The 18,525-nt window shown below is 40.4% G+C and overlaps 1 protein-coding gene across 1 annotated transcript in view; it reads left to right on the top strand.

Moving 5' to 3' along the window:
- LOC143298691 (rab proteins geranylgeranyltransferase component A 2-like) overlaps nucleotides 1-18,525 on the top strand; it is a 33,030-nt gene that overhangs the window by 8,095 nt on the left and 6,410 nt on the right. Inside the window, exons 7-16 of the mRNA XM_076611582.1 lie at nucleotides 1,703-1,823; nucleotides 3,205-3,320; nucleotides 5,181-5,287; nucleotides 5,870-5,944; nucleotides 7,256-7,300; nucleotides 7,543-7,602; nucleotides 8,884-8,944; nucleotides 10,126-10,225; nucleotides 14,808-14,891; nucleotides 17,081-17,232. Coding sequence (XP_076467697.1) covers nucleotides 1,703-1,823; nucleotides 3,205-3,320; nucleotides 5,181-5,287; nucleotides 5,870-5,944; nucleotides 7,256-7,300; nucleotides 7,543-7,602; nucleotides 8,884-8,944; nucleotides 10,126-10,225; nucleotides 14,808-14,891; nucleotides 17,081-17,232 — 921 coding nt within the window. The remainder of the gene's footprint in view (nucleotides 1-1,702; nucleotides 1,824-3,204; nucleotides 3,321-5,180; nucleotides 5,288-5,869; nucleotides 5,945-7,255; nucleotides 7,301-7,542; nucleotides 7,603-8,883; nucleotides 8,945-10,125; nucleotides 10,226-14,807; nucleotides 14,892-17,080; nucleotides 17,233-18,525) is intronic.

The raw sequence follows: 18,525 nt of genomic DNA, 5'->3' as shown, positions 1-18,525 counted from the left end.
AGAACAGATTTCTGGATATTGTGCTATATTAGTATCCATTATTATTATTATTATTATTATTATTATTATCATTGTTATTATTACACAGGGTTCCTAGAGGTTTTAGAAAGTGTCATTTATTATGTTTTTAAAAGATGCCATTCAAATTTGAAAATGAATACTTTAGCTAAATCTCTACAATCATCAGTAAAAAATTGGCTTTCATTTATTACTGATGCAAAAACCGTAAATCTTATGTTATTTCTGTCAGTGACAGAGCACAGTCATGAAATGTTAGAGTACAATAATGAAATTAACTTATTAAGAGTACAGTAGATATTTCAGAAAACCTGATCTTACCACCAAAATGGCAGTTCTTATCAGAGCTGCACACAAGGAACACAGAGATTGCTCTAAAAAAATTAATGTGCATTGTTCCAGTTCCTGATGATTTAAAATTTTGGGTTTGGTATTCTAAAAAAGTTATAAATTCTTCAATTTAAATTTTGTGAATGAATTCCTGTATGACCACTCGAAAATTTCCTTGAAAAAAATTGTAGTGGCTGTCCTTCAGGTCTGAAGACTCATCTGTTTCTGCAGTTCATCAATGAACTGGACGTTGGCTCTGTGATCCTAATCTGGAGACGCAGAGAATGGAGCAGTGGGGGACACGGAAGTCATGTGATAAATCACATTAACAGACCTGTGCAGGCAGATTTTAAAGTGGGGAAGATAGTTGCACAGTGGAAATCCTAGTGTCTCAGCCTGAGGAATCATTTTTCCAGTAACAAATGAAACTGTAACTAATTACTAATAGAGACTTCCATGCTACAGTGGAAAAAAAAAAGTACACTCCTCCATGTTGAAGAGAGAGAGGAGATGGCCCAAGATGAACTGGCAGCAAACTAGATGTGGGAAGCAGCAAAGAAGAATGAACGCTCACCATTGGTTCTTGTATTGACACGAGGAAGTTTCAAAAGGTAACAATCAGAGGAAGAGCGGATATTTTTGTGGGAGTGTAAACACTGATAAGCTCAGAAAGATACATAGGTCCTGTGGAGTGGAAAGCAGAATAGCAGAGACATGCAACTTTGTATTTAATTCTTTCTTCAATGGGGAGCCAATGTAGAGTGCGAAGGTGAGGAGAAATGTGATCAGTACGTGGGATTCTGAGAGTCAGACGGACAGCATTGTTTTGAAGATTTTGAATTCGCTGAAGAATATTATGTGGACAGCCTATGAGAAGAGATTACAGTAGTCGATTCGTGACAGCACAAAAGCAGAAATAAGAGTTTTAGTAGTTTCAGCAGAAAGGTACTGACAGATAGAGTTGATGCGACAAAGTTCACTATTGACAATGCGTATCAGATTTACCACCTGGGCATACATGCTGAGGTTTGAGTCAAGATGACTCCAAGGTTCCTTGCTGATTTAGAAAACTGAACTGTGGCATCACCAGTCACAATAGAGGCAGGAAAAGAAGTAGATATAGACATTCTTGCAGAGGAAATAGCTTATCCACATGTGGAAGCAAGAGTCTTATTCAGAGTTGTTCTGAACGTTTGGGATGTGAGACAGGTATGACATATGAAATCAAGATGCTAGTTTGTGGTGTGCATATGCACATGTGTGTGCATGTGCTTGCACTTCTGTGTGTGTGTGTGTGTTTACCTGTGTGTGTGTGTGTGTTTGTATCTATGTGTGTGTGTGCTTCCTCTGACAGGTGCCCTGCTCGCGGGCGGACGTGTTCAGCAGCAAAGCCCTCTCGCTGCTGGAGAAGCGACTGTTGATGAAGTTCCTGACCTTTGCCGCTGAATACGACCAACAGCCCCAGGAGTACAAAGGTCAGTTCACCCTTTCACCATCTCCGACCAGATTTTTTCCAACAGCAGCTGATTTTCCTCACTGAGATAAGACGGAGCTTACAGGTCAGGATGTCAGTGAAGGGCTGTCACCTCACTGAGATAAGATGGAGTTTCCAGGTCAGGATGTCAGTGAAGGGCTGTCACCTCACTATGATATGACAGAGCTTACAGGTCAGGATGTTAGTGAAGGGCTGTCACCTCAGTGAGATAAGACAGAGCTTACAGGTCATGATGTCAATGAAGGGCTCTCACCTCAGTGAGATAAGACAGAGCTTGCAGGTCAGGATGTCAGTGAAGGGCTGTCACCTCACTGAGATAAGACAGAGCTTACAGGTCAGGATGTCAGTGAAGGGCTGTCACCTCACTGAGATAAGACAGAGCTTACAGGTCAGGATGTCAGGGCTGTCACCTCAGTGAGATAAGACAGAGCTTACAGGTCAGGATGTCAGCGAAGGGCTGTCACCTCACTAAGACAGAGCTTACAGGTCAGGATGTCAGTGAAGGGCTGTCACCTCAATGAGGTAAGACAGCTTACAGGTCAGGCGGTCAGTGAAGGGCTGTCACCTCACTAAGATAAGACAGAGCTTACAGGTCAGGATGTCAGTCACCATTCTGTATGTGGACTTCTTCCTATTGGGACTGAGTTACTTTTGTTCAGGAAGATCAAGTTGATGAAGACACACAAAAGTGGTAACTTCACACATGCCACACTGTTTTCACTTCACCAAAGTTTAGCAGACAAGGGGTTTTAAAACAGTCATAATCATTTGCAAAATAAAGGAAAAAGATGATTGTTGTTTCAAAAACAGCGATAATCATTTGTAAAATAAGGAGAAAAAAAGAAGAAAAAAAAGGATTGTTGTTTCAAAAACAGTGACCATTTTTCTCCTCCAGTTATTTCCTATGCTATTTTCTTGCAGTAATTTTTGTTGCAAACTGAAGTAAACAGTTTTATTTCATTAAACAGTAGTTGTTTTTTTTCTTTTTTCTACAGTTTTGATTCTGTCTGATGTAAAAGCATATTCTTTTTTCATGTCACAGGTCTGTGTTTTGAAAACTTGATATAACAATGTGCATACATGGTGGCTGTGTCATATTAACTTTGGTGTTTTGTGTGTGTATTTCTGCTGTGTTTAATTGCTATTGTTTTTGTTTGTTTGTTTGTTTGTTGTATTTTTTCTTTTTTTGTGTGTGTATCTTTGCTGTGTTTGATTGCTGCTGATGTAAAATTCTTGTGTTCACAGTTGTGATTTTCTGTGTGTGTGTGTGTGTTGTGTGTGTGTGTGTACATGTTTATGTGTATGTGTGTGCACATGTATGCATCCACATGCATGGGTTGTGTGTGTGTGTGTGTGCGCAGACTTCACAGGCAAACCGTTTGTGGATTTCCTGGCATCCAAGAAGCTTTCCCCCAAGATCCAACATTTCATTCTGCATTCCATTGCCATGGCAACAGAGAGCACTCCCACAGAGCAGGTACCGCAGTGTTCGTCTGCACATGCTCAGGGGAATGTTAGCATCGGGCTGCCCTGAAATGGTCCCGATGTGGTCTGCTGGGCTAAAACCAACGTGATTTGATTTGTGTTGGGCATTGAACATATGCTATAATATTTGTGCTTATATAGTATCTGGGCTAAAACCAGCGTTATTTGATTTGTATTGGGCATTTGACAGACGCTGTAATATTTGTTCTTAAATAGTAGCTTGGCTAAAACCAGCGTTATTTGATTTGTATTGGGCATTTAGCAGACGCTATAATATTTGTGCTTAGATAGATAGCTGGGCTAAAATCAGCATGATTTAATTTGTATTGGGCATTGAATAGGTGCTATAGTATTTGTGCTTAAATAGTAGCTGGGCTTAATCCAGCATGATTAAATTTGTATTGGGCATTGAATAGATGCCTGAATATTTGTGCTTGAATAGTAAGTAGCTGAGCTAAAACCAACATGATTTGATTCGTATTAGGCATTGAATAGATGCTATGATATTTTTGCTTAGATAGTAGCTGGGCTAAAACCAACCTGATCTGATTGGAATTGGGCATTGAATAGATGCTGTAATGTTTGTGCTTAAATAGTAGATGGGCTAAAACTAACATGGTTTAATTTGCATTGGGCATTGAGTAGATGCTATGATGTTTGTGTTTAAATAGTAGCTGGGCTAAAACCAGCATGATTTAATTTGTATTGGGCATTGAATAGATGCTATAATATTTGTGCTTAACTCTCTCCATACGAACGGCGAAAGAGACGACGTTAACAGCGTTTCACCCCAATTACCATCATCAAAATATTGCAAGCGGAAGGCTCTTATACTGAAGAGGTGAATGTTGACAAAGAATACCACAATTCTTATGACGGAAGCTAAAGGTTGGGTCATTAAGACACCCACTGGACATCCGATGGGTCTGTGTAGAGGCGAAGAGAGGACTGGCCGTACTGAGTGAGTTAAATAGTAAAACATGACGGTTTTAACCCTGTGGTTAGGCAGCCATACTCTGTTTTTGTATTTTTGAAAGGTTTGAATGCTGGGTGCGTGTGTTTTCATAACCATCGGACACTGATACGGGTTGTGGGATCTTGAACTTAAACGTGCATATTTGAGTTTCTCTGTGTACATACGGTTAAACATACAAGAAGCTGGTTCAGGCATTAGCAGGCCTAAACATGAATTGACCTGGGAGACTGGGAAAAATCTCCACCCTTAACCCTTAACCGGGGTGCCTTGACAGGGATTCGACTTTCATATGGAAAGTCCACTTAAACCGCACAGCTTCGGCATGTGTAAGTAATGACATACATGACGGGATGGTTCATGTTGATACAACATGTGTTAAGAACTAACATGTGTTCAGAACAGGCTGTCATGTGTGCGTGCGCGTGACTGGTGTGCGAGTGCTTTGATTTGTCTCTGCACAAGATTCAGTGCTACATAGATACCTATTCTTCCTCTTCTTCTTCTTCATCTTCATCTTCATCTTCTTGTTGCTGCTGCTGTGAAAGCACTTTGATTTGTCTGCACAAGATTCAGTGCTATATAGATACTTTTTTTTTTTTTTTTTTTTTGCTGCTGCTGTGAAAGCACTTTAATTTGTCTGCACAAGATTCAGTGCTATATATATATTTATTTTATTATTATTGTTGTTGCTGTTGCTGTTGCTGCTGTGAAAGGACTTTGATTTGTGTCTGCACAAGATTAAGTGCAGTGTGGATGCTTTTTATTCTATTGTTGTTGTTGTTATTGTTGTTAGTATTATTATTCAGATTGTTGTTAGTGTTGTTATTGTTATCATTGTTATTTGAGGTGTGAAGGTCTGACTTTCCTCTGCCCCAGGGTCTGGAAGGGATCCAGAAATTTCTGCGCTCCCTCGGTCGCTACGGCAACACAGCTTTCTTGTTTCCACTTTACGGCAGTGGGGAGCTGCCTCAGGCATTTTGTCGGTGAGTTTTTTGTTTGTTTTTTTTTTTTCTTCCCCCATTTGATGCATTGTGCTTTTAATGCATAAAGATGGTAATGAAACATTGATAATAATCATCATCATCATCCTTATCTTCATCATGAATTTTATTATTATTATTATGATGATGATGATGACAATGACAGTGACAACGACGACGACAACGATGATGTTTATATAGCACTTTGAAACCTCTCAAAGCACTTTGCAATAATTTGTCACTCAAACACATAGGATGAAGAACATGCACAAAGAGATCCACATACACACACACACACACACACACACACACACAATACACACGCACACACACACACACACACACACACACAAACTTACATGCACACACAACACACCATATACACACACATGCACCCACATGCCCACGCCCGATCAAACAGACGCACAAAAATGCACAGAAAAAAACAACAAAACCCCATAGATGTGGATCCTTATAACACAGATAGGGTGGCCATTTCCTGTGTTTTTTCGGAGAGGCGTGTACGGTGGCCTCACAGCTGTGGTGAACAAAGAGGTGGTGGTGTTTTGTGTTTTGTGTGGGCAGGTTGTCGGCAGTGTTTGGTGGTATCTATGTGCTGACCATGTCTGCCTCGCATCTGCTGGTGGACGCCGAGAACAAGTGAGAAATTGGGACATGTGAAGATTGTTCCCTGTGTGTGTGTGTGTGTGTGTGTGTGCTTTCATGTGCTGTGTATGGGTGTTCATGTGTGTGTGTGTGTGTGTGTGTTTTGATGTGTGTATATGTTTGTTAATGTGTGAGTGCGTATATGTATGTGTGGAGTGTGTGTGCATGTGTGTGTGTGTGTTGTGTGTGTGTTTGTGTGTGTGTGTGTGTGTTAATGTGTGTATATGTATATATGTTTCATGTGTGAGTATGTATGTTAATGTGTGGAGCATGTGTATGCATGTGTGGAGTCTGTGTGTGTAGTGTGTGTGTGTATGTGTGTGTGTGTGTGCGTGCATGCGTGCATGTATTCATGATGCTTGCATGAGCTTTGTCCTAGCGGTAATGCTCCCGACTAGGCAGTGAGTGGCGGTCTGGGTGCTAGTCTTTTGGATGAGGTAGCAAACCAAGGTTATAGGAGCAGCATGCATTTAATGCATTTAAACGAACCACAAGCAATAAGAAAGAAAGGTTGTCCCTGGTAAAATTCTGTAGAAAAATGCATAATAAAGGGCAGTTTGTTACATACTACTGGTCAAAGATAGGAGAAAGAGCGTTAATTGCTCTTGGGATTGCTTTTTGTTTCGTGGAGGATTTGTTGGCACTCTGGAATCAGCTGGTGAGCATAAAGAGCATAAAGGAGTATAGATCAGGAGTAAGTCACAAAGGTATTTCAGTGCAGTATGGTTGTAAGTCTACTTCCTAATCTGGAAGTTAAATTTTTGGTCATAAGTCTTTATTGGGACCAAAAAACCCCATGAAGTTTTAAGGGGAAAAAATGTCAGAAATATCCGATGTGAACTTAGGTGTGCTATTAGTTTAAAAAAACAGGTGTCTGTTTTGTTTGAAATTGTTTGTGGTAATTTGTCATCATTATGTTAGTGATTGGTTTTTAGTGTTGGAATTGGTTTTAAATATTTTTGGTATGATTTTTAAGTATTGTGATATTGGTGTTAGGTCGTGTGATATGAGATGTGCATTATGTAGGTATTGTGATGAATGATATGTATGTCATGTGTTGCGCTGTGTGTGATGTTTTATGTGTGCGTATATATAGATTGATTAGTGTTTGAGTGTTAAGATGGATGTTTGTACAGGGCTATGCTTTAAGTTTTCATTTTAGTATCTATACTGCAGATACAAATTCTACTACTCTACTGCTACTACTGCTGTTACTACTTTTTCTTATTCTTATCCTTCTTCTCCTTTTCTTTTTCTTTTTCTCCTTCTTCTTATTCTAATCTTGGTTTCAATCTTCATTTACAGGTGTACTGGTATCATTACGACTGCAGGGCAGAGAATCACTTGCAAGTAGGTACCATGTTGAAGAACTTCACAAATTTGTTTTTTGTCTAATGATGCAAAAAAAAAGAATGTCACACACACACACACACACACACACGTGCACCCCTCCTCCCCCTCCACATGAACACACACACACACACACATATACACATGCACACGCTCACGCACACACACACACTCACACACACACACATACACACACACATATTTCTGGAATGAAATAATGCATGCATTTCTGTGTTACCCAGGTACCTGATTGCCGATCCTAGTTATCTGCGGAAAGAATACTACCATATTCCTGAAAGCAGGTGGGTTTAATGACCATGATAGGCATGAATGTGCATGTGTGTATGTGTGAGTAACAGTGTGTGTGTGTATGTATGCATGATTGTGTATGTGTGTGTGTGTAGAGGTGTTGGATGAAACTGCATGTGCAGCCATGTTAGCTTGTTGCTGCTATGAATCAGCACATATAAGTAAATATCTGTATCTTGTTTTTTATGTCAATCCATAAAGGCATTCAGAATACTTGCCTGTGTCAGAAAGATTATCATTATCAATCAATCAATCAGTCCATCAGTCAGTCAGTCAGTCAGTCGGTCAATCAAATCATTTTAATGTCCTCATGAAAATACTAGGAAAATTGACTTGTGAGCTACAGCATAGCAAAGACAGTACATCATCAAAATAACATTTTACATACATAAACTTGTAAAAAGTAATAGCATGCTCGAAACGAAAAGAAATATAATACTTAAAACCACACGAGTTCCTTTGCTCTCCCCCACAAACTATTATTATTATTTTCATCATTTTTGTATGACAGATCTGTCCTTGATTCTTTTTAACCTCATTTGAGTTCCTTCTCTCTCTCTTACAAACTATTATTATCATTATTGTACAACAAATGTGCCTGTGATTCTTTTGATATTCCAGTGATCCACAGAAATCAGGCACAGCCGTAATTATTATCAATATGAGCATTTACGTCTAATCTTGAAAATAAGCCATAGGCGTTTACAAATAGAACACACACATAAATATCAAAAAAGAAACAATAAAAAACAAGACACTAAAATTAATAAAAATTATTCATTCCCCCCCTCATACACACACACACACAGAACACACACAAGCACATGCACACACACAAGTCATAGCACAGTCATAAATAGTATATAATTAACCTCTTGACTGAGCTGTTGACGTGCAGCATACATCATGAAATGTCACTCACCAATGCTGTATTGACGTGCGCTGTACGTCATGTTAAAGCGTTCTATGTTTCAAGTCCCGCATTACAGAAAGACTGGTTGATAACCTGCTTGATATTGTAGCACCTACATGATGGAATGACAGTCCCAATTTCCTTATTAAAGCATTTTATAGAATTTTTCTGTCAGATTGACTCATTATTTGAACATGTGAGTATTAAAAACAAAATGTTGGATATAAGCAAATTAAAATCATTGGCTTGTTTTTCTTGTTTTTCTGAAAATTTTCTCGGCATAGGCTATAGCAAAACGTACTAGCAGTGAAGGGGTTAAAAACACAACCAACAAATTCTGAAACTCTCCCCCCTGTTTCAGACACATATCCAGAGGCATCTTCGTCACAGACAAGTCCATTTTCCCTGAGGAGGCAGAGGATGTGAGTACCGTTTTATCCTGTCTTCGTGTTTCACCAGGCATGCTGGTTCTCCACACTTTGGTGGTGGACTTCTGCTTAAAAATTTACAAGAATTTTTTTTTTTTACAGTGTTTCTTTATCGTTAATATACATATATATCTTTTAACTCTGTGACTCCCAGAAGTGTTTGTTATTTTTGCCAAAGAATCACAAACCTCACACACAAAAATCACAAAAATTCATCTAATCACCAAGCGTATATAAGAGTGTATTGTGTATTGAAGGAAAATGAATTGAGAATATAATTAACACATGTTGAATTTTGGCAGGATGAGATAACCCTCATGCAGCCACAAACACCATCGGATACAATATTACAACACACTCTGCACAATATTTCAGCTTGAACTTTTCATTTGAGGGGGCTGGGTGTGTGTGTGTGTGTGTGGAGGAGGGGGGTGGGTGTGTGTGTGTGTGTGTGGGGGGGGGGTGTTCACAGGAAACAAAACACTGAAACGAAAACTATAAGTTAGAATGATGGTTTAATTACACATACTTAACAGTGACCCAACTAGTGCAGACTCCGGCAGGGGTAAGAAAATTTCCTGTTTTTGCTTTACCCACTTCTAACACGACCATGCCCTTGTTGATGTACTTGATAGTTTATAATCCTCATGAGGATAACCTGAATCACCTCAGTTGACCAACGGTAATAACATTACTTTCATTTTCTATGACATTTCTGCATTCGCTATCATTTCCGTTGCGCTGCAGATCAAACCAAATTCTGACCACCTCTTCAGCTCAGTTACTTCCTTGCAGCCATGTTGACATGATCAGCAACTTTTTGCTTCATTAAACCTAAGAAAATACATCAAAATTGTTTGGAAGATGAAATTTATTTTATGTTTCGTTGTTCTGGTCTTTATGACCAAAGGATGAAATATACTCAGCCTAAATATTAGAAGCCCATACCACTTCAGATTCAGTTTGCTCATGTCATCCAAGAATGAGACATTATTGGGTAATGTGGACATTTACAATGCCTTAACATGATTGTGTACAGCTATTTATCTAGAATTGTAGTATCAATGTGAATGTTTCATTATAATACTGATCTCACATGTAAATGTTAATTGTTATGCACAATGCTCTTACAAAACTCATTACAATCATCTTCCCCCCCCCTTCCCCCCCCTCAGCTGTCTTTGCTTCAGTTTCCACATGAAGGACAACCCTCATCTCCAACCACCACAGTGTTGGAGTTACCTCCCTCAGCCATGGTATCACCGCGCCCTCTCTGTGAGTTAAACTTTATGGTGTCCCAAAAGTCTGGAATGGTAGTGATTTTCATTTCATTTTCTTTTCAAGGTAATGAAGATATTTCTGACTGTGGAGGAATGTATCAAAGGAATGGCAGTATCTACTGAATGTGTTAAAAAAAAAGTAAAAGAATTGGAGTCATTTTGGACTATGTTCTGTCAAAATACTAGTCATGAACGTTCATTTTTACTATGATTCCAGACTTTCGGGACATCAAGTTTATTCAATCTTCGTTTGGTATTGAACCAGGTTTAAATGAGGCTTTGAGCTAACTGAATGTGAAACAACAAAACGAATTCAGCATCTTAAATTGCAAGGAATACATCTTCAAGCCAGGGCTGCTCAGCGTTTACTGTCAACTTGGACTTAAAGCATTGGACTTCTTAGGGTCCTGGGTTTGAACCTTGGTCACAGTTATTGGTGGGTTAACAACAGGCGCAATAGCCGAGTGGTTAAAGTGTTGGACTGTCATTCTGAGGGTCCCGGGTTCGAATCACGGTGACGGCGCCTGGTGGGTAAAGGGTGGAGATTTTTACGATCTCCCAGGTCAACATATGTGCAGACCTGCTAGTGCCTGAATCCCCTTCGTGTGTATATGCAAGCAGAAGATCAAATACGCACGTTAAAGATCCTGTAATCCATGTCAGCGTTCGGTGGGTTATGGAAACAAGAACATACCCAGCATGCACACCCCCGAAAACGGAGTATGGCTGCCTACATGGCAGGGTAAAAACGGTCATACACGTAAAAGCCCACTTGTGTGCATACGAGTGAACGCAGAAGAAGAAGAAGGTGGGTTAAGGCTGAGATTTTTCATATCTCCCAGGTCAGTAGATGACCAGACGTGCTAGTGCCTGAACCCCCTCCGTGTGTATGAGCATACAGATCAAATGCACAGGTTAATGATTCTATATTCCATGCCAGTGTCTGATGGGTTATGGAAACAAGAACATACCCAGCCTGCACACCTCCATAAATGGAGAGCGGCTGCCTATACTTAGCGGGATGAAAATAGATACACTCCAAAGCCCACTCGTACACATAATTATCCGAGTGAATGTGGGAGTCGCAGCCCGTAAATGCAGAACAATAAGAGCTTGGACACAGGCACGCAAACGTCCATGTGACGCCTGAAGGGAAGTGATTGTGATCCTTGTCATGAAGATTTCCAGCCGTAATAAGGCCCTGTGTGCCTGCCTGAGCTGTTAGCCATTTTCTTTTCTTTTTTTTTCTTCTTTTAATTTCTTTTGTTTCTTTGCTTTACCCATGCCTGACATTAGATGTATGACATACGCCCACCACTTCCCACTACTTGTTGGATGTATTGCCTGTGGCCTGAGTGCCTTGTGAGCATGTGGGGGACATTAACCCTTTCACCGCCAGGCTCTCATTTATGCACAGGCGTGGTAGAGGACCCATGTCACTGAAAGGTGACCATTCATTGGTGTGTTATCCATGAACCTACTGCTCTTAATGTTCGGTGGTAGGATAGGCCATATTTTCTATACATCGCAGGGGGAATCCCCGGCTATTCTTAACCACTGTCTTTTCTGTGTTTATACCACAAGGGAATTTTGTACTCTAAATTGACTGGTGGTGGAAGGGTGTAATGAATGAAAAAAATATAGCCTAGGTGTGTTGTTGTTTTTTTTTCATTGTTGTTGTTTCTTTTTCTGTCTACAAGTGTAGTATTTGTTTTACTATCAGAGTGGACTTTTTCCACTGAATTTTTTTGCCAGGGACAATCCTTTCTTTGTTGTGGTTTCTTATCTGTGTGCGCTAAGTGTGTGTACTGCACACCAGTCCTCAGTTTATTGTCTCCTCTGAAAGACCAGCACCCTGAACACAGCATCAAGGTCTGTCTGTTGGTGGAGGGATTGACTAAAAATCCTGATCTAATGTGGGATTTGAACCGGTGAACACTCACTTTCAAGTCGGGCAACTTACCACTAGGCTCCATCCATTCGTTCATGTCTTCAGACTTAACCCCTAGGCTGCCTGCATGACGAGATAACTCGTCATGACAAGCATGTATGCTTCGCTGCCTGCATGACGAGATAACTCGTCATCGAAATATTCTGACTTTTCCCTGATTTGCATTCACTTCCTTGGCAAAAATAGTGGTAGCTTTAGCCTGGGGAATCTCTCTAGATTCTATTCATAGCTAGAAACCCCATCTACGTCATGAAGCAGTCCTTTATTTGAACGTTTTGGTTGGGTCACTGTCCAAGTGTTTGCCTGACTTCTCTCCTCGCTCGCTCAACAAAATGTCGGACTGACGCCGTGCTCAAGACATTCGATCGTGACGAACTAAATCAACCATGATTTCTTTCTTTAGCTGATGCTCAGAAAGAATTGAAGCGTAAATTCGAAGGAGAAGATAGAGATGAACATTTATAGGACGATCTGATAGAAAATAAAGGGAGTAATCAAGAGAGTGGCCAAGATGCGACTGTCAGTGAGTGATGCCGGCTGTACAGATGTTAGCAGACGACAGATGACCGAATTAGCAGCAGAGAGATATTCTTGGCACGCAGCCAACACAGTCTGATGAGAACTGAATCAAGTGACCGTGTGAGAGGGGTGAGGAGGAGGGGGGTGGAGACTGAGGGGGCGTGGCCTCATATCCATCTTATCACTTGGAGAAGTCACAATGTATTGTGTATTTATCTCTTAAAATATATATATATATATTGTGGTTGTTCTAGTATAATTTTGTGTTTGCAAATATCCATTTGTCCAGAAAATATGTTTTTGTGCAAATTACCTGACTAATGTTTGTAATGAACAAGTTGAAAATGTGACAAAAAAACAAAACACTGATTTCAAAACAACAGCATGTCACTAAAAATATATAAAATGGGAAAACAGCATGTGTTTTGTATTCTTTATTCATTTACCTTTCAGAAAATATATACTTTTATGGGTCTTTCTCCAATAACAAAGAGCACAGAATTTTTGGAAAATTTATACCCGTTTTTTGTGAAAAAACCCTGGCAAATAGATTTCACTTAAATCTTATTTTCCTGGCAGCGAAAGGGTTAATTATGTCCTCATAAAATGAGGAAAATTAATGATGATAATAACAATGATGATAAATAGTACTTATATGGTGCAAACTCCCCATATAATGGGCTGTAAGCGCCTCACATGAAACAATATGCACAATAATGCACAATAACATACCTCTGCATATGAAACATCACATATATGTGTATCTATACACCAAGGCAATACTACAAATTGCACATATGAACGAGACACACACACACACACACACACACACACAAGACAAAAAATGCCTTACACATGCACACACGTGCACACACAAGCTCGTGCACACATGAACACCCACCCACAGATACCTTGCAAACATGGAAAAAAACAAAACAACACCTTAAATACAAGAAGAAAGACATTCCCACATCCCGCTCCCACCACCCTTTCTACCACCACACACACACACACACACACACACACACACACACACAAAGAGAAATATTCACACATCATGGTTAAAGTGTTGGACTGTCAATCTGAGGGTCCCGGGTTCGAATCACGGTGACGGCGCCTGGTGGGTAAAGGGTGGAGATTTTTACGATCTCCCAGGTCAACATATGTGCAGACCTGCCAGTGCCTGAACCCCCTTCGTGTGTATACGCAAGCATAAGATCAAATACGCATGTTAAAGCGCCTGTAATCCATGTCAGCGTTCGGTGGATTATGGAAACAAGAACATACCCAGCATGCACACCCCCGAAAGCGGAGTATGGCTGCCTACATGGCGGGGTAAAAACGGTCATGCACGTAAAAAGCCCACTCGCGTATATATGAGTGAACGTGGGAGTTGAAGCCCACGAACGCAGAAGAAGAAGAAGAAATATACACACATCACATTTGCTAGTGCTCATGCATGCACACAAACATATATATATATATGTGGAGTGATGGCCTGGTAGTAATGCGACCAACTGGGAAGTGAGCGTCCATGGGTTTGATTCCCATGTAGTGAACTAAGAACCAGGATTTTTCCTCCCCCATTCACTAGACCTTGAGTTGCAGTCCAAATGCTAGTCTTTCAGATGAAATGATAAAATACACTTGCAGACATGAGAAAGAAAAGAAAAAAAAGACATGGGTGGCACTATACTATGGCAGTGCGCTCCCCAAAAACGCAACTCAACACAGCACAGCACTGCACAACACAGCACAGCACAGTTCCACACCGCTTGGCACAGCACAGCACAGCACAACACAATACAAAACACAGCACAACACAGCACAGCACAGCATAGCACAGCACAACACAGCACAGCACAACACAATACAAAACACAGCATAACACAGGACAGCACAACACAGCACAGCACAACACAGCACAGCCCTCCAATGTTGTGGATGTTTGTACAGATATAGTGCACATGACCAGAAGATACAGCACAGCACAACACAACACAACACAGCCCTCCAGTGTTGTGGATGTTTGTACAGATATAGTGCACATACCAGACTATACAGCACAGCACAACACAGCCCTCCAATATTGTGGATGTTTGTGCAGATATGGTGCACATGACCAGAAGATCTGTATCCAGTGTTCAGCAAGATCTCCAGCCGGCCATCTCCACACTCTTTCAAGATGACAGTAAGATTTCATGCTGGTTGTGTGTGTGTTGTGTTCAGTGTGTGTGTGTTGTGTTGTGTTGTGTGTGGGTGTGTTTGTGTGTGTGTGTGTGTTTTCATGTGCTGTGCTCTGTGTGTGTGTGTGTGTGTGTGTGTGTGTGTGTGTGTGTGTTTGTGTTTTCATGTGCTGTGTATGTTTGTGTGTTGGTGTCAATTTGTATGTGTGTATTGTGTACATGTGTGTGTGTGTTAATATGTGTGTATATCACTATATGTATATGTTAATGTGTTTTGTGTGTGAGTGTATATGTGTATATGTGTTATTTGTGTTTGTGAGTGTGTGTGAGTATGTATGTGTGTGTGCAAGTGTGTGTGTGTGTGTGTGTGTGTGTGTGTGCATGCATTCATGAATTCACATATGGGTGTGAAAAAAAAAAGGTAGGGGCCAGACCAAGCTGGTTGGAACTCTGGACCCTCATATTGAAAGACTTGACACTTTAATTAACTCACTGTGCTGTTTGCACCCATGACACCAAGAAAATGACTGTGCTGACAGGGACAGCAGGCCAGAGAGGCAAGGCCTTCAAGACTCACTTGTGATAAATTAAGTCCCCTAGTATTAATGACAGAGTAATTTCCCTTTTTTACTCTCTACACCAAAACGTTTGCAAAATAAATAAAAATTCCATGCTTAGCAAAAGAAGTTCCTGTTTGAACAAAAATGATAATAATGACTCCTCTTGTTGTTGGGTCAGAATATCAGATCAAAGTGCCAAGTGAGAGAATACAAAAAATATAAATATAACAGTAAATGCAGTTTGCATATAATTAGGCTTCTTTTTTAAAACTTTTTTGGGCCCATCCCAGAGGTGCAATATTGTTTTAAACAAGATGACTGGAAAGAATTGAATTTTTCCTATTTTTATGCCAAATTTGGTGTCAACTGACAAAGTATTTGCAGAGAAAATGTCAGTGTTAAAGTTTACCACGGACACACAGACACACGGACACACACACACACACACACACACACACACAACCGAACACCGGGTTAAAACATAGACTCACTTTGTTTACACAAGAGAGTCAATGACTGTGCTGACAGGGACAGCAGGCCAGAAGGGGGGAGGGGTGGTATCTGTGATATTTGTCACTTTCTTCAGTTGTACAAACCTGGACTTCACTGCCTTTGTCTCTCTGTCACAGTCCCTCACTCACATCCTTTTAAAACAAATCTAGAAACGTCCCTTTTTAAGCAGTCTCTACATAATTAAGGTACTCCATTCTGTATCACTATCAGTATTTGTGGATATCTATGTAATATGTATGTATTTGTGGATCCACATCTGTTTCTTTTACATGTGTGTGTGTGTGTGTGTGTGTGTGCATGTGTGTGTATGTGCATGTGTATGTGTTTCACAAATATGATTATATACAGATGTGCATCTACAAATATATGTATATATATATTGATACGGAATTGAGTGCCTTAATTAATCAAGAGACTGCTTAAAAAGGGATGTTTCTAGATTTGTTTTAAAGGGATGTGAGTGAGGGACTGTGACAAAGAGACAAAGGCAGTGAAGTCCAGGTTTGTACAACTGAAGAAAGTGACAAATATCACAGATAAACCCCTCCTTCTGGCCTGCTGTTCCTGCTGTGTGAGTGAGGAGGGTGGTGTGTCTGTGTGTGTATATGTGTGTGTTTTTTTGGTGTGATTTATGTCTGAAAAACATAATTTGTGAAGTGCTTTGAGAGGCTTAACCGTGTGATCGCACCTTAAAATGAGCTCGATTGCCCATTTGAGCCAAGTAGTTTTATGACCTGTTTTGATTAATCATCAGACACAAAACGAGAGCGCCAAAGAATCAATAGACAGACAGAAAATACAAAAAAAAACTTAGCCGTATGCAGAGCTCAGGAGCAGGAGTCAAGATGGCTGCCGGAAAAAGAGGGCGCTAGTCAGGGATGCAGACGGGAGGTAACCTACTTCAGGAGGTTATCGGCCGTGGCTACTTTCGTTTTCTCCGCATAGGCGGGTAGTAGTTTGCACAGGACAGGAATCAGACCCCTGCTGGAGTCTGTATGTTACTTAAACTTAATTTTAGGAAGAAAATTTCCTTTTTGTGAAGTGCTTTGAGAGGTTTAAAAGCAGTATGTAAATATACTGTTATAACATATGATATTATAATGATTATTATTATCATTCAGAGGAGGCAGGCGCCAAGCCCCAGGTACTGTGGTCCCTGCAGTTCCAGCAAAGAGACCTGTCGGCTGTGACCACCACTGAACACACCCCCTCCAATGTCTTTGTTGTCACCGGGCCTGGCACGGAACTGGACACGGATGGCTGTGTGGCCGAGGTCAGTTGGGGTTGCTTTTGTGTGTGTGTGTGTGTTTGGTTTTGGGTTGTTGTTTTCTTCTTCAGACTTTCTTCTTCTTCTTCCTCTTTTCAATGTTAATTGCAATGTTAATTGCAATGTTTTAAAAGCGAATATGTGAAATGGGTGGGTGCGGGTGTGTGCTGATTATCTGGTTGCGGTTTTCCGCAATTTATCTTTATTCTTATCTTATCTGTCTATTATAATCAATGTGCAGTATAGTAGGCCATGCTTATAATTATATTCAAATAATGTTTCTTAATTCTTTCTGTTTTTACATTAAGAATACTAGTTATTACCTGCAGTGTGTGGATGTATGTATGAAACGGTGTATGTGATATTTTTTACATTTGTATCTTCATAATATTCGTAAAAGCTATTGTTGACGTTTACAGTTATGGTCCCCATGTTGTTTACTTGTCTATGTTGTGATAATGCACCTGACCAAATTTCTCCAGTTGGAGATAATAAAGTTGTTCTTATCTTATCTTATCTTATCTTTCTTCTCCTTCTTTTGCATGTGTCTGTTTTTTAAGGCCTTCTTCTTTTTCTTATTTTGCACTTCTTTTTTTTTTAAGGCTTTCTTCTTTCGCATTTGTGGGCTGCAACTTCCATCATTCACTTATATGCACATTTGAGCTTTTACTTGTGTGACTATACCCCTGCCAAGCAGGCAGCCTTACTCTGGGATGTGCATGTTGGGTATGTTTGTGTTTCCAAAACCCACTGAACGCAGATGATGCGAATCATGGTCCTAACATGTGTAAAATTTTCTGCATGTGTATACCTATGAAAGGGGTTTAGGCACTGGCAGTTCTGCACATCTGTTGACTTGGGTGTTCAGAAAAAAAATATCACCCATAACCCACCAGATGCTGTGTGATTCGAACAAACGACCCTCGGATTGAAAGTCCAACTCTTGAACCACTTGGCTGTTGTGCCTATCTTTGGTAGGCTTCATACTGCAGTGTCATTTACCAGATGTTTGGGCTGTAGACTTGGTAAGGTGTAACCCCCCCATATGTTGCATCATGTTGATTTGCCTTGCCATGTTTCTTGGATTGCTTTTTAACTCTCTCCATACGAACGGCGAAAGAGACGACGTTAACAGCGTTTCACCCCAATTACCATCATCAAAATATTGCAAGCGGAAGGCTCTTATACTGAAGAGGTGAATGTTGACAAAGAATACAACAATTCTGATGATGGAAGCTAAAGGTTGGGTCATTCAGACACCCACTGGACATCCGAGGGGTCTGTGTAGAGGAGAAGAGA

Source organism: Babylonia areolata, chromosome 24, assembly GCF_041734735.1.
Source record: "Babylonia areolata isolate BAREFJ2019XMU chromosome 24, ASM4173473v1, whole genome shotgun sequence".
NCBI classification, from domain to species: domain Eukaryota; kingdom Metazoa; phylum Mollusca; class Gastropoda; order Neogastropoda; family Buccinidae; genus Babylonia; species Babylonia areolata.
Note: the sequence above shows the minus strand (reverse complement) of the source record. Positions and strands in the feature narration are given on the sequence as shown.